The sequence below is a fragment of the Spinacia oleracea genome, chromosome 6, assembly GCF_020520425.1.
Source record: "Spinacia oleracea cultivar Varoflay chromosome 6, BTI_SOV_V1, whole genome shotgun sequence".
In the NCBI taxonomy this organism is placed as follows: domain Eukaryota; kingdom Viridiplantae; phylum Streptophyta; class Magnoliopsida; order Caryophyllales; family Amaranthaceae; genus Spinacia; species Spinacia oleracea.
The window spans coordinates 58,149,055-58,176,393 of NC_079492.1; the positions used below are offsets into that span (position 1 = coordinate 58,149,055).

General features: G+C 39.6%; 1 protein-coding gene and 1 long non-coding RNA gene across 4 annotated transcripts; both read right to left on the minus strand.

The window, feature by feature from the left end:
* Window positions 1-1,193: 1,193 nt before the first annotated feature.
* Window positions 1,194-4,215, minus strand: LOC130462972 (uncharacterized). Of its 3 annotated transcripts, none has more exons than XR_008923733.1 (3): window positions 3,217-4,215; window positions 2,533-2,604; window positions 1,194-2,426 (listed from the first exon to the last, which is right to left on the minus strand). It is a non-coding gene; the product is annotated as an uncharacterized lncRNA (long non-coding RNA). The 3 variants fall into 3 exon arrangements; XR_008923734.1 differs by lacking the exon at window positions 3,217-4,215 and having other exon boundaries at window positions 1,194-2,219; window positions 2,343-2,426; window positions 2,533-2,803; XR_008923732.1 differs by lacking the exon at window positions 3,217-4,215 and having other exon boundaries at window positions 2,533-2,803.
* Window positions 4,216-4,998: 783 nt separating this feature from the next.
* LOC110777038 (uncharacterized) lies at window positions 4,999-27,339 on the minus strand. Its single transcript, XM_056832237.1, has 2 exons — window positions 26,876-27,339; window positions 4,999-5,305 (listed from the first exon to the last, which is right to left on the minus strand). Exons 1-2 carry the CDS (start codon window positions 27,337-27,339, stop codon window positions 4,999-5,001), a joined length of 771 nt encoding a protein of 256 aa, XP_056688215.1.

Here is a 27,339-nt window from a genome sequence, read left to right on the forward strand (position 1 = left end):
TAAATGTTTACGAATGGAATTCTTAACTAAATTAATTAGAGCATATAAATGTTTACAAATGGAATCCGTAACTAAATTTTTCTCTATAGATAATCCAAATTGCATGCGAGCGCAATTTCTACAAAGTTTCTCTTTTTTGTTTTTTTTTTTACATCGGCTTGAACCTACATTAACGAAAAGAAATTAAAAACCTATAACAACAACCAGACGAAGGCAGAACACTTTCTCAACGGGAGCCGTTTATGTATAATATTTTTAAGTTTTATCTACCTCCGTATAATTTTACAATTGACATTTAAAGAAAAAATTGTCAAACAAACTACAAGTAACAAAAAAATATTAGAAAAAACAAGAAAAGATTAAACTAAACAAATCAAAAATGCAAATGATAGACACAGGATGAATTGACAAATACAAAGTGGACTATAAAAGAATAAATGGAAAAGGGGAAAAAGAATGAGGTATAAAAAAAAAGCAGAAGACAAATCCAAACTATAAGAAGAATCGTCGATCACGGACTTATGAGGCTATGTCAAAACTGACTATACCACTGTGCCAACTGCAAAGTTTATGTATTTACTAGTTTTCTATGCACGCGATGCGTGCTTATATTTAAAACGCACGTACAAAAATATTTATTTGGTTAATTATTTTTTTTCTTTTATTTTTTCTTAGTTATAATATTTGATGGTTTTAGTAAATCTCTTTTAAATTAATTACATTGTAATATAAAATGTTTTTGTGTTTTTTAACTTAATAAGGGTAAAATAGGTAATCATTATTTACGCCGCTCAAGCGTTTCATTATATAATAAAGGCTTGTCAATGTAGCCATTATTAGCTCCTACCACACAAAGAGTCAATCTTTCCCTTATTAGCCATTATGGTGTGATACACACAAAAAGTCAATCTTTCCCTTATTAGCCATTATGGTGTGATAAACTACAGTAATATATACCGAGTATATGCTCACAAAAACTTGATTATAAGAAGCTGAACTTGTCTATTTTAATGAAAACTCCAGGCCAATTCACCCTAACCAAATTAAATAAAAAGAACAGATTGGTTCAACAGGGCTTACAAATGTAAGTGAAAATTATAGCTAGTTTTGGAATTAAAACTTAAAAATAATCGTTTTTAGTAAAACAATTAGACAAATTAGCTATTTTTGATCCAATAAATGAGGTATTACAATTGAAGATAAAGAATATTCATTGTGAAATAAATTGAGTTTCATCAAATAAGATTAAAACCGACATGAATAAAACCTTAAATTCTACCTCTACAATTTACGACTATATTACTTCGTATTAACATTCATGTGCAACGAACTTCTAATCATATAAATCATTAGTGGCTTCAGCAGAGGTAGTAGCATTAGCAACAGTTGCACTCTGATTTGTGTCAAAACGGGATTCAGTACCAAACACGCGAGACTGCTGCAACGTTTGTGTAAACGACTTGTATTTCCTAATGTCTGCATCGCTGACACTTCTTCGTGCATACTTCATCGACTCTTCAAAGTCTGATGCCTTGATCTCAGACACCTCTTCACTTTCATCTTCTTTCATACTATCAGTGTTCTTGCTTCTCTTCTTCTCCTTCTCAATATCCTGCAAAAAATCTTTTTCTTGCACAAATTCTGGTTATTTCAACCGAAAGATATGCATACATATACTATGATTATAATTCGCAAAGTACATCAATCAAGAGAAAATGGATAGCTCAGAGCCTTTGAAAAATAAATTGGACTAATAACAAAATCCCCTCTAGCGAAGAGAGAAGTTATTTGAAGTCATTACGGCTAGACAATAAGATATCTAAATGCATAATATTCCGTGGCCAACACCGACATAACTACTTCTAAGGGTTCTAACTATCCCAAACACAACTGAAGTCAAACTACTCATTAGCATTCAAAGAGAAAACCCCAAGATCTAACTCTACCCAATAAAATAACTGTCATTTTTAATGTGGAGAGAGTCATTAATTAGATTTTTAAGTCCAATAAAGTTCATAAAAATGTGAACTGTATTAAGATACACTTCACAAAAACCATTCTTTAACGAAATAAAACAAAAACCAATGAAAAAACTCAAGAAACACAATCTTTAAATTGTCAATCCTCTTTAGTAAAGGTTACTGCCTGCTTGTCAAGTTGTCAATCCTCTCGATCGAGATCTTTCCCCTTCCCATTTTTCTATTTCTCAATTTTTCAACCTATATGAATGCAAAATCAACAAACAACAATCAACAAACAACAATCAACAAACAACAACAATTAGTTAAAAGATCTAAGTAAGAAAGTTATTCAAAGTGAAAAAACGATCTGGGTTGCTGCACCATTTCCGGCAGAGATCCATGGGAAGCGATGGAAGGCCGACGGTGGGAAGCGATGTAAGGCCCACGATTTGATTATTGAAGAGCCTGTTAAGAAATTCAAACAAAAATAGGAAAAACACATCTAATAAACAAAATCTCCAAAATCAATTCAAAAAAAATGAAAATTTAATAAAAATTGTTGAAATCTCACCCGAATTCAATAACGCATTATCAAGTTCAATAGCTTGCGCGCAATTCGAATAGGAAGCTCTTTATTAAGAAACTGAGCAGAAATCAACAAATTATGATATTAGAATAAAAACCCTAAAACTGAACTTTGTGGATGTTATTTCAGAATAAATTGGAATTAGCTCAAAGTCCAGTAAGAGGAGTCCATTAGCCAATTCAGATCAGAAAGAGGAGTCAGTCTTCACAGGAATTAGCAGGAAGAGGAATTAAATCAATTGAATCAATTGGAGTATAAGAACTCGTTTTATTTTATTCCCCTGCTTCCAATTACTGAAATAAAAAATTAAAATTGAAATTGGAATTAAAACCCTAAAACTGAAATAAAACCCAGAAAATTAAAAATAAGAGATAATTACTTGATTTTCAGGCATTTACAGGCATTTACTTGATTTTCAGGTGGATTAATCACAGAACCCAGGTTTAAATAAAACCCAGTTTAAGCTGTACAGTTTCAACAAACCCACAAACCTTCATTCCATTTTCAGCACCAATCATCAAGTACATTACACGATTCAGAAGTACACTAATTAAGAAAATTCAACTATAATTGCAACTGATAATTTGAATTTCAAAGTCCAAACTTCCCATGTATGAAACCAATTACCGTTTTTAGAATAAAAATTAATCAAAAATCTGCAAATATTACCTCAATCTCCTTCCTAAGATTGTGAAGATCTTAATCACCCTTCCCATGCTTCATTATAAAATTCATAGCAACAGTCTGCAGTTTTACAAACCCAAATCACTAATTAATCCGCCGAAAAATTATGTAAACCCTAAAATCAAACAATAAATAAACTAATTAATTAACCTGGCGGAAAACCCTAAAATCAAATTAACCTGGCGGAAAACCCTAAAATCAAATTAAATCCCTAAATTTCACACTTAAAATTTCAAATGGAAAACCAGGTCTTAAATTTCGATATAGAATTAGTACCTGAGACCACAATCTCCGACGACGCCATTGAAATCGACGAAAACGACCTCCCAGAAACCCCATTTCCTCTATTCTTCGCCATTGAAGGCGAATTGGTAGAGCTTGAAACCTACGACGATATGGAGTTTGAGTATGAGGAAGCAACACCCGAGTCAATCGCAGTTGCGGGAGAGATGGAGGGGAGAAATCGCAGGAGACGACGAGAATGTCTAACCCTAGGAATGGGTCAGTGAGGGAAAAGGGAGGAGAGAGAAAAGTGAGAGGGGGAAGACTGAAGAGAGTGCATAAACAACGAAACAGAAGGAGAGATATGTGAGGGTATAACGGACTTTTCAAAAGGGGACACGAAAAGTTATTTTACCAAAAAGACCTCGGCTGTTCCTTTATATAATAGAGATTCGTCAGGTATATTACTGATACAGAGATCTTTTGGTTTTTGACAGGGCCCAGGCCCCCTTGGCCCCAACGTAGCTTCGTCACTTTACAAACTATGAAAGTTTCGAGGTCGTTTAAGACTTTTCACATCTGAAACTTTTAATATGAGCTCTACTAGCTCTTACATCCCACTTTAGACGCAAAACATTAAAAACAACAAACATAATAGACACTTTGCTTGTTGGCCCTTGATTGTCGGCCTCATATTGCACACCCACATTCCCTTTCCCACTCGAGCTGAAACTTGGGCAATAACCACCAATGAGAACCCTTGTATACATGTAAAACTTGAAAGATAAAAGAAAAAACAAAAGGACAAACGTTCAGAGTATTAAGGAACTTATATTCGACCAACTCGTCTCCTATCAGGTTGTTTGACATCACTTATTTTTACCAGTTTCAAGTATAAAGTCTTTCATGAGAATTTATATTTGTCCTAAACATAACTTACCTAATTATAAGCTTATATGCTCGTATCTACTAATCTATTATCTTAAAATAATAAAGTTAAAGCAATGTAAGGAGAACAAAACCTATATCGAAAGTCTTTGTCAAAAGGTTACCCATCTTGAATTACAATATAACTCCGTATACCATTATGGTCCCTTTGTATTGGTATCCTACTAGTGTGGTAGCATCATGTAACCTCGTCATCCCCACAGTTAAAAGTAAAGTAGTAAACATGCCCATGTAAGTTTGCCCACTAAGAAATAAGTTCACCTTTGAAGTTTAATTTTATCGATCAATTTCAAACGAATCATGGATCATAATATATCATAATACTCCGTATAATATATTGCAAGTAAAATACAAGTAATGCTTGCCCTAAGCTATTCCCTATATAGGCAAGCCATCCCATTCAATATAAATTGATTTTAGCCCTTCAGCAACGTGTAGGCCTTTCTTTTTTTTTTTTTTTTTTTTTGCTAGGCAAGCAAGATCGAATAATATTAAGCACAAAACAATTTTACAACCTAAGCTAACTCTGAGGTGGAACAAATTAACCAACTAGGTTGGACCATCCCACCAAAGAGTTAAAAAACAGACTAACCAAGCTTACAGAGTAGCAAACCACAAGCTATCTCTCCTAGTTACATTTTTAGGCATAACAAACAAGATTCGATCTCTAACATTTTGCTTAATTCTAGTTACTATATTCTGCACAGTTGGGAAAGAAGCATTCCAAAAACTACTATTCCTGCTTGACCAAACAGAATAGACTGCAGCAGCTAGCATTGCAAAGCTAACTTGCTTTCTGAACTTAGACATTCTGCCATAAGCAATGAACCTCATAAGCTGTTTCAGATTACCAGTGGAGTAAGAGATACCCAACCAAACTTTGAGTGCACTGATGCATCTGCTGCTGTAAGGACAAGCAAAAAACAGATGATTATGATCTTCATCAGCTTGTCCACAAATCAAACAAGTTGCAGTATTTCTTACACCAAATCTTGCCAACTTTGCAGTGGTTTGAAGCCTACCCTGTGTGAGGGGGTCGAAAAAGCACGAGGCTAATGCGTGACCTCGTCCCTCGTGGGTGTGACGATTCTTTTTATTCAATCAAGTATAATTGGATTTCCTGCGAGTTTACACCCAATCGACTAGTAATATAGGAGTCGCCATTCAGTTTTTAACGACAATGAGAAAAACTGATAAAACTCGGTTATCGTGACATAAAGGGAGTGCAATTATGTTTGACCACGACGACCGTAGGTTCCCTTGTGATCCCTGGTGTGGGGATCTCTCAACATACACCCGCAAGGTAGAGATTGAGGGTTCGGGGGACTGTAACTACCGAGAGGAGTACTCGCTCTTCGATAACTCCAGAGGCAGGATATCCTTACTAGCTCAGCATAAATAATTGAAGGGACATGCGTTAACTATTAAACTAATCTGAGTTGATTTTAATAATATGCAACATATAATACTAGATCGAGCGCGATTATCTGATTTAGATTGTTTTAAGGGACCTAGCATGATAATCCAATTTCCCAACATATTATCTTTATTAGGCGTGATAGAACAATCAGGTTTAATTAGTTTAACAGTTCATGAAAGGGCGAGGAAAGCAATTAAATCATGCGAAGGGGCACATTACGACGCACCCTTGAGAGGTGCGTCATGGTTCTCAGAAAACTAACCACTTTGACTTTGCTATTTCTCCTTTTATTTAACGAATCTCAAATTACGGGACAGGATACGTTATGTTCGATTTTTGGATCGATTGCGACAGAACGCGTGATCAATTTCGCAGCGTGAGGCTTAGGCTTAGGGGTTTAGAGTCAATACTCATAATATGAATTGTGTGTTGTTGTTATTTCACGTCGAACTTGGGCTATATTTATAGAAAAGAGTTTGTGGAAAGATAGAATTGCAGAGTTCTAATCCACAAAGAATTAGGAAAAAACACGTACCCAGGTATTTTCAGCGCCCAGCTCTGGGCGTCAAAGATTTCGGCGCCCAGGGCTGGGCGTTGAAAATAGAGATCCATGCAATTTCGACGCCCAGGGCTGGGCGTTAAAGATTTCGGCGCCCAGCTCTGGGCGTTGAAAGTGATGTCTGGGCCGAGTTCTTTGTCAAATTTGGATTCCTAGAATCCGGAGTGTTTGAGATTTAATCGAGTCTTTCATTGCGTATCAATTTAATGACGGAATGCGTCTGGGCCCGTTACGAACTCTAGGCTCGTTAGGATTTTAATTAATACGTAACTCTTATTTCCGAGTCATATTAGGAATAGGATTCTCGCAATTTTCTATCTCATTTAGGATTTATGTTGGAGTGCAACACCTAATTCTGACAGGTTTCTATCTTTTATGACTTGCCACTTTTAGAAGCTACCTACCCTTTACGGTAGTTACTATTTTTAGCAGGTTTCCATAAATAACAGGTTTCTATAAATAGCAGGTTTTGGGTGAAACGAGAAGGGTGATTGAGATTCGTTATTTTATAGGAGATGCGTTGTCAAGTGGAGATTTATGTTTTCATCATCGAACCTTCCCTTTCTGGAATGGGGACAAAAGTAGGTGTCTACAGTTAGCCCCCACTTTGACTGAGTCTTGGAGTAAGACGATGTTCAAAGTATTAGACAGAGTGCGTCGCACAAGCCATAGTGTATGTGGCTTGTTTTGCGAGGGTCTCACGAGCCCCCGAGTGATAACATTTGACTTAAGGGTCATCACTTTGAAGTGTCGACATATCCCTCACGTGTCATTGGGATTTATCAACTGATAGTATAGAAACTTCCTCACTTTGTCATTGGAAGGATCTAAAGGTGCGTAGAAACTCCCTCACTTTGTCATTGGGAGTAGCTACAGATGTTTTCGAAATGAAAGCTGTAAAGTGTAATTGGGCCTGGCCAAGCCCAATCACGAGGTAAAAATGTTTTTAAAGATTCTCATTTTTAGGGTTAGCTAAACGAGAAAACCCCCTTGTTTTCACAGGACGTAAAACGAAGGAAAATCCAGCACATCGCTCTTTTTTGGAAAAAAACGGAAAACCAATCCTTTTAATTTTTGGAAAAGGGAAAACCAGAAAAAGTTATCGCTGCAGCGACTAAGGACCTGCGCGTCTTGTGACGCAGACCTCGTCGGCTAAAGATGGCGAGCCTGTCCGCTAAGGGTGGACGCCCCGTCCGAAAAAGTGGACGAATCCTGTTTTTGAAATTTGAAAATAAGGACCTACGCGGCTTGTGAAGTAGACCCCGCCGGCTAAAGATGGCGAGCCTGTCCGCTAAGGGTGGACGCCCCGTCCGAAAAAGTGGACGAATCTTGTTTTTGAAATTTGAAAATAAGGACCTACGCGGCTTGTGACGTAGACCCCGCCGGCTAAAGATGGCGAACCTGTCCGCTTAGGGTGGACGCCCCGTCCGAAAGAAGTGGACGAATCTATTTTGAAATTTGTTTGTGCTTTTTTGAAAATAAGGACCTACGTGGTTTGTGACGTAGACCCCGCCGGCTGAAGATGGCGAGCCTGTTTCATTTTGTTTTTGAAGATTCTATTTTTCGAAAAACTGAGGACCTGCGCGGCTAGTGACGCAGACCCCGCCCTCTGCGGGTGGGCGAGCCCTGTCCGCTGAGGGTGGACGCCCCTGAATTCGTTTTTCAATTTGGGACTCGCGTGGTTCGTGACGCGATCCTGCCCACTAAGATGGGCAAGTTTCCTACTTTTTTCTTCGTGATTTCTTTTTTTTTTTGAGAATTTCTTTTATTCATTCTTGCAAGAGCGAATTCTTTCGAGGGATGCTCGGATTTAGTTGTAACCTGAACGTGGGTTGACAACGGGTTTAGACGGACCTTTGTCTTGCGACCGTCTGCTTTCGTGGTTTTGAGCTGGTCTTTACGGCTCGATTTTTGCCACTACTTGGTCTTTGATCAGAGGACCATGCACAAGTGTCAACGACGACCTTTCTCTGAGGTCGAACCTGCGCTTTTTTTTGAGATATCTAAACATGAGATGGTGTATGGCGTAGTCTGGGAATATTGTTTTAACTTTGCATACTTTCTTTTAAGATATATTTTTTTTCTTTCGAGCCACCAAGTACTCGTGCTTGGCGGTTAGTTCTTGTCAAAGAGGTTCTTTGGGGATACGCATTTTGTAATGTCCTTGATCGTGTTTGGGATCGTGCTCGTAAGTGCGAGCGATCTTTGTAGTGGTGTGCTACTCTTGACAAAGTCGTGAGGTGCGACTTTCAGTAAGGAAATCGGAAATTTTCGAGTCGAATGGATGCGGCAGGGCTCAATAGAAGTTAGGGCCTTTTTTGAGCCTGGGTTCATTTTTGGCGCCCAGGCCTGGGCGTTGAAATAATTCACGCCCAGGTGGGGCGTTGAAAGTGTTGTTTGGGCTGGTCTTTTGATGACACAGTTGGCCTCTTGTTCATTCGTTAATTTCACTTGGAAGTTATATGTAATCTCTTCTCTTTTGTTTTTTCTTTATTTTTAGAACGTGATGATTTTTTTGAGAAGCCGTAGCCGATTGGTGGACTATGGTGCTTGTCGCTTTGGGGCGATTATTTTAAGGAACTGTTGCTCTTAAGGCGTACAGTTATTGCAATAGTTGGGCGAGTCTATGTGGCCCGAGGAACATACCTTGAGGTGTAAGACTTTGATCGCTCGTGTTCGTGAATGATGATATGTATGTGCGCACGAGCATTCATAGAATGGCCGTTGTGTGCGGTCCATTAATCAGTTCGCTTGAATCATTTTTTTGAGCAATGACTGATTTTGAATAGTTTGCTTAGAAGCTTGATAGGGGTCAGTCCTATTCACGGGGTGGGCTCAAACATCGTGCCCTTTCGATTGTTCAAACATTTGCTTCGAGATTTTTTTTATTTTGCTATGGTTGTTTCGTAGCTTGGAGCCCCCAAGTATCCATGTTGGGATGCTTCCTTTTGGCGTACGATTTTTGTAGGTTCTTTCGAGAAAGATGCCCTGGGGTTCCACTCGTGTAGGTGCGAGCTATCCCCTTCGTGGTAGGTAATATTTTGCTACCTTTAATCCTTAATATAGAAGTCGCGTGGCTTGCATTTTGAATTTGGGCGATAAGTAGTCTTTGCCTCTTTTACACATACTCTTTGGTCGTGCCCGCATTAGTGCAGTATGCCTTACTCTCTTTTTTTAGACTTGTACTGTGGGATGGTTAAACTTTATGGTGCGACGTAGGCTTGTGTGGCCTAACGGCGTGTATTAGAACATTTCTCCAGGCATTGGGGTATCATTATTATTTTTTGCATTGGAATATTTCATCACGCCTCGTTCAGGTGCTCGAACAAGTGTAGCACCTTCTGCGTGGGTTTGCACGGCTTATTACTTCGTTCGATGCGAGGATTCATAGGTGTTTCTTTCTTATTTTTATATATGGGCAAAACTTGGCTAGCAGAAAGATTCAGCGCCCAGGCTGGGGCGTTGAAGATATCGGCGCCCAGCTCTGGGCGTTGAAAATGATTTCTGGGTATATTTTGACAGTTCTTATCCTTGATTTTTTTTCTTTCGCTTTTGCTTTGGAACGATGTAGACTGTTTAACGGGCGCTTTATAGGGCGAGCGTTATGTGCAGTGGTTTGATCGGAGTTTTGGTGACTCGCGATTTTCAGTTACCCTTGATAGTGGGGTGACTTTATATATTCTAAGTAGTGCTTTAGAATTTGGGAGGGGTTGTAGCCATTCTAAGGTTCGTTTTACACGATTAAAGCTTAGGATTGTGCCCCTATGATGTATGTATAGCATTAGCGTTGAGAATTTGCGATAAAATCGTCATTTCGAGCAATTTTAGAGTGTTTTTCTCAAGCCCCCAACTGTAGCTACGGGATTGGCTTGGTGCTATAATGCTTTGCATACGTTTTTATGCATTCATGGTGACACGGATCATGAATAGTTTGAACCAGACTCGTTTAGGGCGAGGTACGTTCGAGTAGTGATTTTGCTGCTTCTCTTATAAATGTCGTATTGTGCGACATTGCCATAGTCAAGGTAGTCACATGTTGAAGTGTGCCTTGTCCAAAAGCTAGGTGCCTTTCTTTACCCATAATCATATTTGGAAATCTTTTGACTTACTTGCAACATTGAGATAAACGCATACTTAGCTTAAACCAACGACACTTTATTATGTTCGAAAAAGTCTTTGAAAATTATTTGAGAATTATTTAAAATCCGAGTCCTACTGCGTACAATCCGAGGTGTCCTAAGTAGGTTGACTTATAGAAGGGTTCATACAAGATCACATGAGTGAATCAAAATACTGTTACGTTTTTTGGAATGCTGTCTAAGGATTTGCTGGAAGCCAAGGTGCAGGCGTCAGGGTATACTTGTGCCCGTTTGGCATATACTTTAGGCTTTTAGGGCCATCTTTTCCAAAATTGCAGGAATATAAACCGTTTTCAAATTGACTTAGATTTACTTGGTGTATGTCTGTATAAAAGGTCGAGGTATACTTAGTTCCTTCCCTATCTCTTTCATTTCAATTTTTAGCCCCCAGTTGCTGTTATGTCTTCCCATTAATAATGTTTTCAGATTTCGATTTTAGATGCCCATGTCATATGTCTGAGTAGGGTGAGCCTTGGTTAAGTGCCAAGTCCTATTGACAATGTCTTATTTTTTTCCAAAGGGGATTAGCAAGCATTTGAATTACCATGAACGGGTGCCCTGAGTTCGAAGGAACGATGGGGTGATGCCGTAGAACAATCCTCTTTATTGCAAGCTTACTGCCTTTACTACTTGTCGGCGACTATGACTGTGTCTAGGGGTGAAAGAAGGTCTTTAAGCGAACGACTATGTCTAGTGGTGAAAGAAGGTCTTTAAGTGAGTTAGTTCGCTTTAGGGAGGGTCAAGTCGAGTATTTTAGAGGTCATGGACGCTTGCGCTAGCCCCCATTCAATTGAGGCAAATCGATCTTTTTGAGTCTTGGCTAAGTGCCTAGGAGTGTGAGTGCTCCTCCTGGCAAGGGTATGTGCCCTTATTATTTTTCGATGTGTGCTCGTTTTGGCATCTTGGTGACTTGGATTCTTCCTTTGACTTTTCTTTCGACTTGGGTTGCAAGTAATTAAATTTCAATAAGGGACTTCTATTCTTTATTCTTGTTTTTCTATAGGCTTTAATATTTTTGCAAATTGGTTGGACCGAATCATGGATTGCCTACGTATCCGCCTTAAATAGATTTAATTTGGAATCAGGTCTTGCGTAGTTCTTAGCCTAGAAAATGGTTTCTTAGAATGCCGATTTTAAACAAGTACGTTCTGAGGTGGAAACATATTATTTGAAACGGTAGAATAAGTGAAGTTTATTATTATTTTAATCTGCTGCCTTGCCGTAAGCCAAAAATTTGTTATATATTTTTTTTTTGAGTACATGTATTTTTTTTTGTGGTACTTATGTCTGAATACGTGTTGTACCCCCCCAAGTGTTCGTTATTGTTCCGTGTATGTGCGGATAAAATGACGAGCACTTCTGGACAAAATTTTAGCAAGCAGAGAGATTCAGCGCCCAGGCTGGGGCGTCAAAGTTTTCGGCGCCCAGGTGTGGGCGCTGGAAATGTTTCCTGGGCGGATCTTTTTTGGTGCGCCAAATGCTTCTTTTCCTTTTTTAGACTAACTTTAGAGGCGCTTTGCAAAGTTTCTTTTTTACATTTTTTTATTTTTTTTATTTTTACTTTGAGCGTAGAATGTACTCTTCATTTGTCTCTTTTTTATTTGTGACTCGAGACGGCTTGAAAGATGGGTTGAATGAGATAGGATAAGTTGTATAGGTATTAGTCGAGCATGAGGATTACATCAACCAAGGCCAATGAATAGGATGGGGACGGCTTAAGGGTATATCAACAGGATGTATCCAAACAAGTTATATGGTCATTATGCTAATGGTGGTGTAAGAGCAGGTTTGGACTTTGGAAATGATGGGCATGACGCACGTGTCAATGGCCGTGCGTGGTTTGCGGTTGATAACAAGTTCAAAAACAAGAGTTGAGGTAATGGTTTCTTGGGTTATGGAAATGAGAACATGGATGGGTTAAATGAGCTGAACAGGGGCCCCAGAGCGAAAGCGTCTAAGAACATAAGGATTGGATAGGGTAGACATCGTAGAATTTTATGATTTGGATTGGTTGACTCAATTCTTTTCATTCGTTTTCTTGGGTAAATTCCGCACTTTGGGAGGTATGGGCTAAGTATTTCATGGCTCGCTCTTTTCGCTCTCTCTTTTCTCTCTCTTTTTAAGCATTTCATGGCTTGCTCTTTTCGCTCTCCCTTTTCTCTTTCTATTTTCTCTTTTTGCTTGGGATTTTTCCCCAACATAAATCCTTCAAAAATTTTTATTTGGGCTAAAAGGTAGATGGTTGTGGTCTTTGAGTCACGAGGCGCGACTGAGTGAGCCTCGTTTGGTAGGCCTATAGTGGACCTTTTAACTTTAGTAGACCTAGGGTGGACTTTTAATTTTACTAGGCCTAGGGTGGACCTTTAAATTGTCTTACTTTGCAAGCGTATTTAGTCGTTTTTTTTAAAAAATGTGCAAATAGCGTAGATTAAAAATGTTATTTTTACCTTATTGAAATTTAACGAAAGAATTACATCGAAAATAATTTTTTTTGCTTCTTTTCAGATTCCAGTTTCTGGGATTTAATTGGAAGTTGTGATTTAGACTCGAACTTTCATTAATTTTTCTGATTATAACTCGTATATGAATACAAGGAGGTGGCCTAGACTCAAAATAATGACGTGGCGTAAGCCTATAATACTTGACCAAGCAACTCTCAGACTTAGGCTAATTGGACCATAACTTTCGTTGGTTGACACTTTAGATTTTAACCCTTGGGTGTTCATTTTTCATGCGCCATTTTGCTTAATGTTGGCAAGGTAGTTGGTTGGGGAGATCGAATTTTTATTTTTGCAAGACTAGAATCATTAGTGCGGCTTCTCTCTTAGTGTGTATTGCTTTACCCCAATGGTAGCCTTATGGCATGCCGATTTGGGTATTTTCATGGTTTGTCATGTTGCATTCATGGAAAATCTTTTAGTCCGTACTTGGTAGTATTTCAAGGAGCGAGTGGCTCGAAAGACTATGATAGTCGTGACCCAATGTGATCATAAGCCTTGAGGCCATTAATAATTTTTTGCCAATGGTATTGATACCTTAGGTTCACTTTGGGGGTTGTGCGACTATGGAGGAATGATTTTCAGAATGTGACTGTTTCCATTTTGCAAATACTATAATATATTCTTTTATTGGTGAGAGAGAGTATTGAGGCCGTAGACTCTTAGCAAGGGATAACAATTACATATGGGTGCCTATTGATTTAAATGTCAGGAAGGGAGACTCAATATGGTTTAACCTTTTAACTTGCAGAACGACACCAAGCATTAGGACCGATTCTATGGATAAGACAACTGAGACTTAGGATTTAGATTGTACTTTGGCATAGCCTAGTCTAGACTCGGATTTATTTTTTTTCGAACATTATTTTTCTTGAAAACTTCATTTGAACATTATTTTTTGAATACTTTGCCCATGTGACATTCAAGGTTATTTCAATTAGCGTGCTCGGTTTTGGAGCCGAACATTGCCGTCGTAGGAGGCCTATCAACGACACAAAGAGTTATTATTATTATTTTTTTTTGATAAGTCGCTTTTGAAATCGAGCGCTTTTTCATACGCCCTCGTAGCAATTTTTTTTCACGATTTTTTTTTTGCTACGTATTTTCTTCATGCGTGGGCACCGAGGCTGCTGTGCCTGACCAAAAGGCCAGGCAGCAACTTCAGCGCCCAGCGGAGGCGTGAGAAATTTGGGCGCCCAGCCAGGGGCGTTGAAAATGCGTCCATGGCTGGTTCTCGTTTTCTGTTTGCGTCTACTTTTTGTTTATGCGACTTCGATTTTGCGTGCTTGCCTAATAACGTCCTTTACGCGTTGTGCAGCGTTTGTGGGATTCGTTACAGGCCATCCCGAGCGTCGCTTATTTTGGTGGCGATCGTTCGGGTTTGTGGAACACGTATTTCGGTATAACTCTTTGGCAAATTAGTCTAAGAATGTTTGGGCAATTTTTAAGGTCGTTGGTTTTTTCTAGGATAGCTTGTCACACACAATCACATATTTCGCTACACATAACTAACATTCATCATGAGGCGATAATAACATGTCATGTAGTTTATGATAGGCTTCTATGGGTAGTTATTTGCGCCTGGCTTGGTACCGCTTCTATCGTAGATCCAACACATGCCCCGGTCGAGGTAGTGTCTTCAACAGACAAATTTTGCTCAAGAGGCCAACCCACAAGTGCAAGCCAAGGGGGCATGCAGGCGAGAGGGACCTAATGAGCGAGCGATTGGGTTCGGGATAGGTGTACTACCTGCACAAGTACCGAGTGGGCAACATGCGCGGCGTATGCACCCCCTATTGGCGAAAAAAGGTATCCTTAGTCCCAACTCCCGAGGGAGCCGAGATTCGTTATGCGGTTCTGCCCGTTCACATTAATATGCTGATTTTCAGGTCGTCCCAACTTGATGGGGAAATAAACGCGGGGTAGGATCGTTTCACCCTTCGGCTATTTTGATTACCTACAAGCACGAGTATTTCCTTCACTATCCCCAGTGGAGTCGCCACTGTGAGGGGGTCGAAAAAGCACGAGGCTAATGCGTGACCTCGTCCCTCGTGGGTGTGACGATTCTTTTAATTCAATCAAGTGTAATTGGATTTCCTGCGAGTTTACACCCAATCGACTAGTAATATACGAGTCGCCATTCAGTTTTTAACGACAATGAGAAAAGCTGACAAAACCCGGTTATCGTGACATAAAGGGAGTGCAATTATGTTTGACCACGACGGCCGTAGGTTCCCTTGTGATCCCTGGTGTGGGGATCTCTCAACATACACCCGCAAGGTAGAGATTGAGGGTTCGGGGGACTGTAACTACCGAGAGGAGTACTCGCTCTTCGATAACTCCAGAGGCAGGATATCCTTACTAGCTCAACATAAATAATTGAAGGGACATGCGTTAACTATTAAACTAATCTGAGTTGATTTTAATAATATGCAACATATAATACTAGATCGAGCGCGGTTATCTGATTTAGATTGTTTTAAGGGACCTAGCATGATAATCCAAATTCCCAACATATTATCTTTATTAGGCGTGATAGAACAATCAGGTTTAATTAGTTTAACAGTTCATGAAAGGGCGAGGAAAGCAATTAAATCATGCGAAGGGGCACATTACGACGCACCCTTGAGAGGTGCGTCACGGTTCTCAGAAAACTAACCACTTTGACTTTGCTATTTCTCCTTTTATTTAACGAATCTCAAATTACGGGACAGGATACGTTCTGTTCGATTTTTGGATCGATTGCGACAGAACGCGTGATCAATTTCGCAGCGTGAGGCTTAGGCTTAGGGGTTTAGAGTCAATACTCATAATATGAATTGTGTGTTGTTGTTATTTCACGTCGAACTTGGGCTATATTTATAGAAAAGAGTTTGTGGAAAGATAGAATTGCAGAGTTCTAATCCACAAAGAATTAGGAAAAAACACGTACCCAGGTATTTTCAGCGCCCAGCTCTGGGCGTCAAAGATTTCGGCGCCCAGGGCTGGGCGTTGAAAATAGAGATCCATGCAATTTCGACGCCCAGGGCTGGGCGTTAAAGATTTCGGCGCCCAGCTCTGGGCGTTGAAAGTGATGTCTGGGCTGAGTTCTTTGTCAGATTTGGATTCCTAGAATCCAGAGTGTTTGAGATTTAATCGAGTCTTTCATTGCGTATCAATTTTATGACGGAATGCGTCTGGGCCCGTTACGAACTCTAGGCTCGTTAGGATTTTAATTAATACGTAACTCTTATTTCCGAATCATAGTAGGAATAGGATTCTCGCAGTTTTCTATCTCATTTAGGATTTATGTTGGAGTGCAACACCTAATTCTGACAGGTTTCTATCTTTTATGACTTGCCACTTTTAGAAGCTACCTTTTACGGCAGTTACTATTTTTAGCAGGTTTCCACAAATAGCAGGTTTCTATAAATAGCAGGTTTCGGGTGAAACGAGAAGAGTGATTGAGATTCGTTATTTTATAGGAGATGCGTTGTCAAGTGGAGAATTATGTTTTCATCATCGAACCTTCCCTTTCGGGAATGGGGACAAAAGTAGGTGTCTACTGTTAGGTTATGATACATATGACATTACATAGATCATGCGGAAACAACCATTAACCCAGGAAACATATTATTTACACATAATCATTTAGCATAGTTTAGATGCATACTCTTTGTTGCGTGCCTTCCCTAGCTGCGCCCGAACCGAACAAGAACAAGTCTTTTAGGACTCCAAGTGTCGTCCCTCCGTAGAAAGTCCACAGCACGTCCGGATCCGCCTTAAGATTGACCAACTAGAATCGCCCTTAAGGTACTCAGAAAATTCGGCACTTTTGGGGCAAGATGGGTGTTTGAATTTTCTCTCAAAAAACTCACTTTTGAATACTTTGAAACTTGTGTATAAATTATGACCCCTAGGCCTTTATTTATAGAGTTATGGAAAAGGAATCGTAATCCTAGTAGGATGCGAATTATTTGGAATTAGAATTCTACATGAATTCTACTTAATCAATTTATCCAATAGGAATAGACATTTAATCATACACTGACTCTTGCAGATTCAGGAATCTCGCATGAGCTCAAACTCACACACACACGGCAGCCACAAGGGCTGCCCACGCATGCGAGCAGCAGCCCACGCAGCGCGGCCCACGCATGCGTGGCCTTGTGCGCGCTGGGCTGTGGCGTGCGTGCTTGCTGGGCGATGGCCTGGCTTCGTGCTGGGCCTTCGTCCGGCAGGCCTCGTCCGATGCTAATTCGTACGATACGCTTCCGATTAAAATTCCATTTCCGGAATCTATTTCCGATACGAACAATATTCAATATTTCCGATTCCGGAATTAATTTCCGTTTCGAACAAATATTTAATATTTCCGTTTCCGGAATTATTTTCCGATTCCGGTAATATTTCCGATTCTGACAATATTTCCGTTTCCGGCAATATTTCCGATTCTGGTAATATTTCCATTTCCAACAATATTTTCCGATACGTACCATGTTTCCGTTTCCGGCAACATCTACGACTTGGATAATATTCATATTTCCGATACGATCCATATTTCCGTTTCCGGCAATATCATCGTTTCCGGAGTATTCATTTCTTGCCTGTGACGATCTTAGCTCCCACTGAAACCAAGATCCGTCGGTTCCGAATATTCATAGATGGAGTATTTAATGCCATTAAATACTTGATCCGTTTACGTACTATTTGTGTGACCCTACGGGTTCAGTCAAGAGTAAGCTGTGGATTAATATCATTAATTCCACTTGAACTGAAGCGGCCTCTAGCTAGGCATTCAGCTCACTTGATCTCACTGAATTATTAACTTGTTAATTAATACTGAACCGCATTTATTAGACTTAACATAGAATGCATACTTGGACCAAGGGCATTATTTCCTTCAGTCTCCCACTTGTCCTTAGGGACAAGTGTGCATTTCCTAATTCCTTTGTCGCTCGATGCTTGCTCTTGAACATAAGGTAAGAGTTGTCATCCTTATTATGTCCAGAGGTGTTCCTCGGTTTCAGAGTTCAACTGATCAAATAAACAGATAATCATAGCCTATGATTCATCCGAGCACGGCCATGCATTTCACAGTTTCTAGCTCTCCGAGTGGCCTTGTACAACTTTTAAGCATCTCATCCCGATTTATGGGAGGACAATCCCAATCTTGCGATCTTGAGATTAGACTTCGTTTGATAGGTGATTACCTGAGCGTTGCCTTTATAGCCTCCTTTTACGGTGCGACGGTTGGTCAACGTCAAAGCAACCAGTTCTCAAACAAGTAATCTCAAATCACTCAGGTATTGAGGATTTAGTGTCTAATAATTTAATGAAATTTACTTATGACAGACTTTCATCTCTTACAGTAAAGTTTCATAGGTCTTGTCCGATACTAGTCTTCCCAAAGTAAGTATCTATGCAAATGATTATGACATTGCCATGTCCACATAGTTCAAGAAACAGAACTACTAGTCATCTTGCATTCTAATCGTCTAACGTTTTCTATGCGTCCAATTTTATAGAAAACTCCGACTAGGGACCATTTTCAACCTTTGACATTCAAGTTCACTTGATAGACATTTCTTAGTCACAGGACTGGTCCTGACAGTCTATCTTGAATATATCGTCAAGTTGAAGGGACTCATCATTTAATAAACCACAAATTAAATGGAAAAATGAATTCCTTTCATTTATTGTGAATGATTAACCAATAATGTTTTACAAAGATTTAAACTCTAAAACTTTAAAACATTAAACAGAGACATCAAAGCCATTCTCCAATATGCTTGATTCCCATAGCTGCAGTGTGCGAGTTGTGCTTCGCTTGCGGCAGAGGTTTAGTTAATGGATCTGATATGTTGTCATCAGTTCCAATTTTGCTTATCTCGACTTCTTTTCTTTCAACGAACTCTCGTAGAAGGTGAAATCTACGAAGTACATGCTTGACTCTCTGGTGGTGTCTAGGCTCTTTTGCCTGTGCAATAGCTCCGTTATTATCACAATACAGGGCTATTGGTCCTTTAATGGAGGGGACTACACCAAGTTCTCCTATGAACTTCCTTAGCCATATAGCTTCCTTTGCTGCTTCATGTGCAGCAATGTACTCCGCTTCAGTTGTAGAATCCGCAATGGTGCTTTGCTTAGCACTTTTCCAGCTTACTGCTCCTCCGTTGAGGCAGAAGACAAACCCAGACTGTGATCTGAAATCATCTTTGTCGGTTTGGAAACTTGCGTCCGTATAGCCTTTAACAATTAATTCATCATCTCCACCATAGACCAGGAAGTCATCTTTGTGCCTTTTCAGGTACTTCAGAATATTCTTGGCAGCAGTCCAATGCGCCTCTCCTGGGTCTGACTGGTATCTGCTCGTAGCACTGAGTGCGTACGCAACATCCGGGCGTGTACATATCATAGCATACATTATTGAACCAATCAATGATGCATATGGAATCCCATTCATTCGTCTACGCTCATCAAGTGTTTTTGGGCACTGAGTCTTGCTTAGAGTCATTCCATGAGACATGGGTAGGTAGCCTCGCTTGGAGTCCGCCATCTTGAACCTATCAAGCACCTTATTGATATAAGTGCTTTGACTAAGTCCAATCATCTTTTTAGATCTATCTCTGTAAATCTTGATGCCCAATATGTACTGTGCTTCTCCTAGATCCTTCATCGAAAAACATTTCCCAAGCCAAATCTTGACAGAGTTCAACATAGGAATGTCATTTCCGATAAGCAATATGTCGTCGACATATAATACTAGGAAAGCAATTTTGCTCCCACTGACCTTCTTGTATACACAAGATTCGTCTGCGTTCTTGATGAAACCAAAGTCACTGACCGCTTCATCAAAACGTATATTCCAGCTCCTGGATGCCTGCTTCAATCCGTAGATTGATTTCTTTAGCTTGCATACCTTTTTAGCATTCTTTGGATCCTCAAAACCTTCAGGCTGTGTCATAAACACAGTTTCTGTTAAAACGCCGTTTAAGAAAGCAGTTTTGACATCCATCTGCCATATTTCGTAATCGTAATATGCAGCGATTGCTAACATTATTCGAATAGACTTTAGCATTGCAACTGGTGAAAAGGTTTCATCGTAATCCACACCGTGGACTTGCCTGTAACCTTTCGCAACCAATCTAGCTTTGAAAACTTCAAGTTTCCCATCCTTGTCCTTTTTCAGTTTGAAAACCCATTTGCTTCCAATGGCTTGGTAGCCATCTGGCAAATCGACCAAATCCCATACTTGGTTTTCAGACATGGAGTCTAATTCAGATTGCATGGCTTCTTGCCATTGCTTGGAGCTAGGGCTCGTCATAGCTTGCTTGTAAGTCGCAGGTTCATCACTTTCAAGTAATAGAACGTCATAGCTCTCGTTCGTCAAAATACCTAAGTACCTTTCCGGTTGAGATCTATATCTTTGCGATCTACGCGGGGTAACATTTCTAGATTGACCATGATTCTCACCAGATTCTTCTAAAGATCTCTGAGTTTCATCCTGAATGTCATCTTGAGCATTCTCTAGAGTTTGTTGTTCGACTCGAATTTCTTCGAGGTCTACTTTTCTCCCACTTGTCATTTTGGAAATGTGATCTTTCTCCAAAAAGACACCATCTCGAGCAACAAACACTTTGTTCTCAGATGTATTGTAGAAGTAATACCCCTTTGTTTCCTTTGGATAGCCCACAAGGATACATTTGTCAGATTTTGGATGAAGTTTGTCTGAAATTAATCGTTTGACGTATACTTCACATCCCCAAATCTTAAGAAAAGACACATTTGGAGGCTTTCCAAACCATAATTCGTATGGAGTCTTTTCGACAGCTTTAGACGGAGCTCTATTTATAGTGAGTGCAGCTGTATTTAGTGCATGTCCCCAAAATTCTAATGGAAGTTCGGCCTGACCCATCATTGACCTGACCATGTCTAGCAAGGTTCTGTTCCTCCATTCTGACACACCGTTCCATTGTGGTGTTCCAGGAGGAGTCAATTCTGATAGAATTCCACATTCTTTCAGATGGTCATCAAATTCATAGCTCAGATATTCACCGCCTCTATCAGACCGCAGTGCCTTGATCTTCTTGCCTAATTGATTCTCTACTTCACTCTGAAATTCCTTGAATTTGTCAAAGGATTCAGACTTATGCTTCATTAGGTAGACATAACCATACCTACTGAAGTCATCAGTGAAAGTGATAAAGTAGCTGAAACCACCTCTAGCATTTGTACTCATTGGTCCACATACATCTGTATGGATTAAACCCATTAGTTCATTTGCTCTTTCTCCAACTTTAGAGAAAGGTTGCTTTGTCATTTTGCCAAGTAAACATGATTCGCATTTACCATAATCCTCTAAGTCAAATGGTTCTAGAATTCCTTCCCTTTGAAGTCTTTCTAAGCGTTTCAAGTTTATATGGCCTAATCGACAATGCCACAGATAGGTGAGATCTGAATCATCCTTTTTGGCCTTTTTGGTATTTATGTTATATACTTGTTTGTCGTGATCTAATAAATAAAGTCCATTGACTAATCTAGCAGATCCATAAAACATCTCTTTAAAATAAAACGAACAACTATTGTCTTTTATTATAAAGGAAAATCCCTTAGCATCTAAGCAAGAAACTGAAATGATGTTTTTAGTAAGACTTGGAACATGGAAACATTCTTCCAGTTCCAAAACTAGCCCGGAGGGCAACGACAAATAGTATGTTCCTACAGCTAATGCAGCAATCCGTGCTCCATTTCCCACTCGTAGGTCGACTTCACCCTTGCTTAACTTTCTACTTCTTCTTAGTCCCTGTGGATTGGAACATAAGTGTGAGCCACAACCTGTATCTAATACCCAAGAAGTTGAATTAGCAAGTATACAGTCTATAACGAAAATACCTGAAGATGGAACGACTGTTCCGTTCTTCTGATCTTCCTTTAGCTTCAAGCAATCTTTCTTCCAATGCCCCTTCTTCTTGAAGTAGAAGCATTCGGATTCAGAAGTGGGTTGACTGACCTTCCTCTTTGCAGATTTGGCGCCAGTTTGCTTAGTTGGGCTGGCCTTGTTGCCACCTTTCTTAGCATTCCTCTTCTTTCCAGATTTCTTGAACTTGCCCCCACGCACCATAAGCACATCCTGCTTATCACTTTTGAGCGTCTTTTCAGCGGTCTTCAGCATACCGTGAAGCTCAGTGAGCGTTTTGTCCAGACTATTCATACTGTAGTTCAGTTTGAACTGATCATACCCGCTATGAAGAGAATGGAGGATGGTGTCTATAGCCATTTCCTGAGAAAATTGCTGATCCAGCCGACTCATATTCTCAATGAGTCCAATCATTTTGAGAACATGTGGACTTACGGGCTCGCCTTTCTTAAGCTTGGTCTCAAGAATTTGCCTATGAGTCTCGAATCTTTCGACTCGAGCCAGATCTTGGAACATGTTCTTTAACTCACTGATGATTGTGAAAGCATCTGAGTTGATGAACGTTTTCTGCAGATCCGCACTCATAGTGGCGAGCATTAGACATTTCACATCCTTGTTGGCATCAATCCAACGATTGAGGGCTGCCTGAGTGATCCCGTCGCCTGGAGCTTCGGGCATCGCCTCATCTAGGACATACTCCTTTTCTTCCTGCATAAGAACTATTTGCAAGTTCCTTTGCCAGTCAAGGAAGTTTTTCCCGTTCAAATTCTCCTTTTCGAGAATTGATCGAATGTTGAATGAATTGTTGTTTGCCATATTAAAAACTACAATTGAAAAGAATAAACAAATAAATAACCATTCACAGTTTCTCTTAATAAACTTAAATTCTAGCATTCATGCATAATTCAATGTTTATTAAGCATTTTATTCAAGTTATGTGTTCCGGCAGGTGTGAATAAAATGATTCCAAGATCCTAAAATCATTGAAGAACTAAGCACAGTTTGTCGACTTAATCCTAGAACATCTTAGGTAAGCAAAAGCCTTTTGCTAATAGTCTAGAAACTATTCTTGGTTGATAGGTACGTCTAAGAACTTATTAGGTAAACCTATCGAATTTGCCACGACATAAAAGGACTCCTTACTTATATCGTTGAGTTTCACCAAAACTAACATGTACTCACAATTATTTGTGTACCTTGCCCCTTTAGGACCAATAAGTAACACCTCGCTGAGCGAAAACTATTACTAGATTGATGTAAAGGATATCCAAGCAAGTGTATATTTTGGCATGGCACCTTTTAACTCAATTTTTAAGTTTGGAACTTAAGGCTCTTACTATGTTGGTTAGATTTTAAGTGAACTAAAATCCTTAATCATGCAACATAATCAAGCTTTTGATCTCATGCATTTTAAGACATATTTAAAGCAATAAATAACTTAAAACATGCATAAGATATTTGTGATCTAGTATGGCCCGACTTCATCTTGAAGCTTTGACTTCAAAGTCCGTCTTGAAAATCTCCGTGGGAGGCACCATTTTCTTCAAATAGGATAAGTTATAACTAATTACAACTATTTGATGGTACGCAGACCATATTTGAATTGAAAAACAACTTTGGTACTTTAGACCAATTACATTCAAATTAATGGTACGCAGACCATATTTTCTATCCTATTTGGGCCATACTAGTCACTTCATAACCTGCAAAACAGTACATATACAATATATACCATTCACCCATTCATTATCATGAATGGCCCACATAGCTGGTTAGTTAAACACATTATGCATCACGTAAACATTTGCAGCAATTAATCAAGGGCACCAATAATCTACCAATTATTCAGTCCTTATTAATTCTAATCGAGTTGTTTTAACCTTAAGGATTTGTAGACCTAATCAAGAGTTTATGACTAAAAGCACTCCCACTCAAACCAATAAATTCATATGCTTTACTAATTTTAAACATAAAATTGTATTTCTAGTCTAACCGGAAACATACAAATTTAATTAAAATTTAAAGCTCATATAAATTTATAATTGAATCCAAAAATTTAATTTTAATTTCAGTCACATTTAAATTAATTTATGATTTTAATTTTAGTAAAATAATTAGAATAAATGCCATTTATTATAATTATAATATTCAAAATTAAAATCCAAGAAATTAATTCAAATTATTAATTTTAAAATCAATTAAAAATTACGTGAACTGAAATTTTCAAATTAAACATTCAAAACGATCTAATCGTAACGCAAACACCCTACGCGTTGCACGCCCATGGGCTGTACGCACACAGCCATTGCTGGCCATGTGCGCGCAGCCCATGCGTTCGTTGCATAGCTGCTGCTGTCCCATACGCAAGCCTCCGCACAGCGCCCACCGCACGCGAGCTATCGCTCGCAGCGCGCGCGCGTTACCGCGCTCGCTGGTGCGCGAGATCGCTCGCTGGTGCGCGCGAGCCATCGCTCGCTGGGGCGCTGCATCGCTCGCTGGCGCGCGAGATCGCGCGCTGGCGCGCGAGATCGCTCGCTGGTGCGCGCGAGCCATCGCTCGCTGGGGCGCTGCATCGCTCGCTGGCGCGCGAGATCGCGCGCTGGCGCGCGAGATCGCTCGCTGGTGCGCGCGAGTGATGCTGGGCGCAGCGCTCGTGGCACGCGAGCTTGCGCTCGCTGCGCACGAGGCTGCGCGCTGTTGTGCGAGGCAGCGCGCGCTGTGGCGCAGCTCGCTTGCTGCCCACACGCGACTGCCTTGGCTCGCCCCTCGCCCATGCCCATACGTTCATTGCTCGTGGCACACGACACAAGGCAGGGCTGCTGCCTTGTGCTCGTGCACTACGGCCTTGCTCATTGCATTCGTGCCGCACGGGCGACGAGCTCCCTTGCTCGTCGTCGCATGCCCGCATTATACAACACCCCTTAAGGGTAACACGAAGCGTCCATTGCTTCGTGCGTGCAAGTTATTTGAACGAATCGCATAAAAATTTAAAATTTATATTTAAAATTAATGACAAATTAATAAATATTATTAATTTCATAATTTTAGGGCGAAAAATCGAAAATTTATTATCCAATTGATTTCCGATTGTTATGGATTCAAGTCTAGGTCATAAAAATTTAAAATTTATCGTAAATTTACAATTTTTATGGTGGTTTTTAATCATAGGTTTCTAATTAATTATAATTAATTATGAAAATCAAATTAATTCTAAATTATTCTAATTTTCAACAAATTAATCATAATTACAAATTAGATTGCATAATTAACAAGACTAGGCATTCAAACTTGTTAAACATATGCAGTAGGTCAATCAAAAATTCAAGATTTATCAACAAGAATCGCAAATATTTAATTTAACATCTTAAATTTACGAAATTTTGCATTCGAAAAACTAAAACCTTCGAAAAGTCATAGTTAGGCTTCGAATTTGAGAATTCTGGGTTCGGCAGAAAAATATTATTTTTGTCAAAATTTTAGAATGCCTTTTACATGCGAAATTGACACAAAAATCACTCAATTCGGATGAGTAACGAAGAAACTGCCGAAAAAACTGCGTACATATAATTAAATAAACGCAATTTGCAATTAATTAACAATTACGAAAATTAATCACCCCTTTTAATTCTTGCAAATTTGTAATATTTAACCATGTTCATGCAATTTAGATTATGAAAATAATAAGGGGCTCGTGATACCACTGTTAGGTTATGATACATATGACATTACATAGATCATGCGGAAACAACCATTAACCCAGGAAACATATTATTTACACATAATCATTTAGCATAGTTTAGATGCATACTCTTTGTTGCGTGCCTTCCCTAGCTGTCGCCCTTAAGGTACTCAGAAAATTCGGCACTTTTGGGGCAAGATGGGTGTTTGAATTTTCTCTCAAAAAACTCACTTTTGAATACTTTGAAACTTGTGTATAAATTATGACCCCTAGGCCTTTATTTATAGAGTTATGGAAAAGGAATCGTAATCCTAGTAGGATGCGAATTATTTGGAATTAGAATTCTACATGAATTCTACTTAATCAATTTATCCAATAGGAATAGACATTTAATCATACACTGACTCTTGCAGATTCAGGAATCTCGCATGAGCTCAAACTCACACACACACGGCAGCCACAAGGGCTGCCCACGCATGCGAGCAGCAGCCCACGCAGCGCGGCCCACGCATGCGTGGCCTTGTGCGCGCTGGGCTGTGGCGTGCGTGCTTGCTGGGCGATGGCCTGGCTTCGTGCTGGGCCTTCGTCCGGCAGGCCTCGTCCGATGCTAATTCGTACGATACGCTTCCGATTAAAATTCCATTTCCGGAATCTATTTCCGATACGAACAATATTCAATATTTCCGATTCCGGAATTAATTTCCGTTTCGAACAAATATTTAATATTTCCGTTTCCGGAATTATTTTCCGATTCCGGTAATATTTCCGATTCTGACAATATTTCCGTTTCCGGCAATATTTCCGATTCTGGTAATATTTCCATTTCCAACAATATTTTCCGATACGTACCATGTTTCCGTTTCCGGCAACATCTACGACTTGGATAATATTCATATTTCCGATACGATCCATATTTCCGTTTCCGGCAATATCATCGTTTCCGGAGTATTCATTTCTTGCCTGTGACGATCTTAGCTCCCACTGAAACCAAGATCCGTCGGTTCCGAATATTCATAGATGGAGTATTTAATGCCATTAAATACTTGATCCGTTTACGTACTATTTGTGTGACCCTACGGGTTCAGTCAAGAGTAAGCTGTGGATTAATATCATTAATTCCACTTGAACTGAAGCGGCCTCTAGCTAGGCATTCAGCTCACTTGATCTCACTGAATTATTAACTTGTTAATTAATACTGAACCGCATTTATTAGACTTAACATAGAATGCATACTTGGACCAAGGGCATTATTTCCTTCATCTACACCCTGCACTGCCAACCAGCATATAAATCTGTGCTTTGGGATATTCAGCCTATTCCACAGCATGTTGTCCCAATGAATCACAGGTTTAGGTCCAATGATCTTCTCATAAACTGTTTTCACAGAATAATGAGGCATAGCAGCTAACTCAGCCTGAGTATACACTAACTTCAATCTCTCTTTTATAGCACATATCTTCTTCCAATACCAGCTAGCAGAGGCTACAGGCATGTAATCCCACCAGTCCCCATCTTTAATGTATACAACATGGACCCATTTGATCCAAACATTATCCTGTTTAGATGCAATGGCCCAAACATACTTTCCAATGCTTGCAATATTCCAGTTGATAACATCTCTGAAGCCAAGACCACCTTGCTTTTTATCACAACAGGAACTATCCCAAGAGATGTTACTGTTTTTCTGACTATAAGCTTGTCCACTCCAAAGGAAAGATCTACAAATCTTAGTGACTTCATGCAT

Coding starts and splice junctions, on each gene's coding strand:
- LOC110777038 (XM_056832237.1), bottom strand. CDS start 27,339: ATGCATGAAGTCACTAAGATTTGTAGATCTTTCCTTTGGAGTGGACAA. Junction 5,306..26,875: donor AAGCACAGATTTATATGCTG/GTTGGCAGTGCA, acceptor TTGTCCTTACAG/CAGCAGATGCATCAGTGCAC.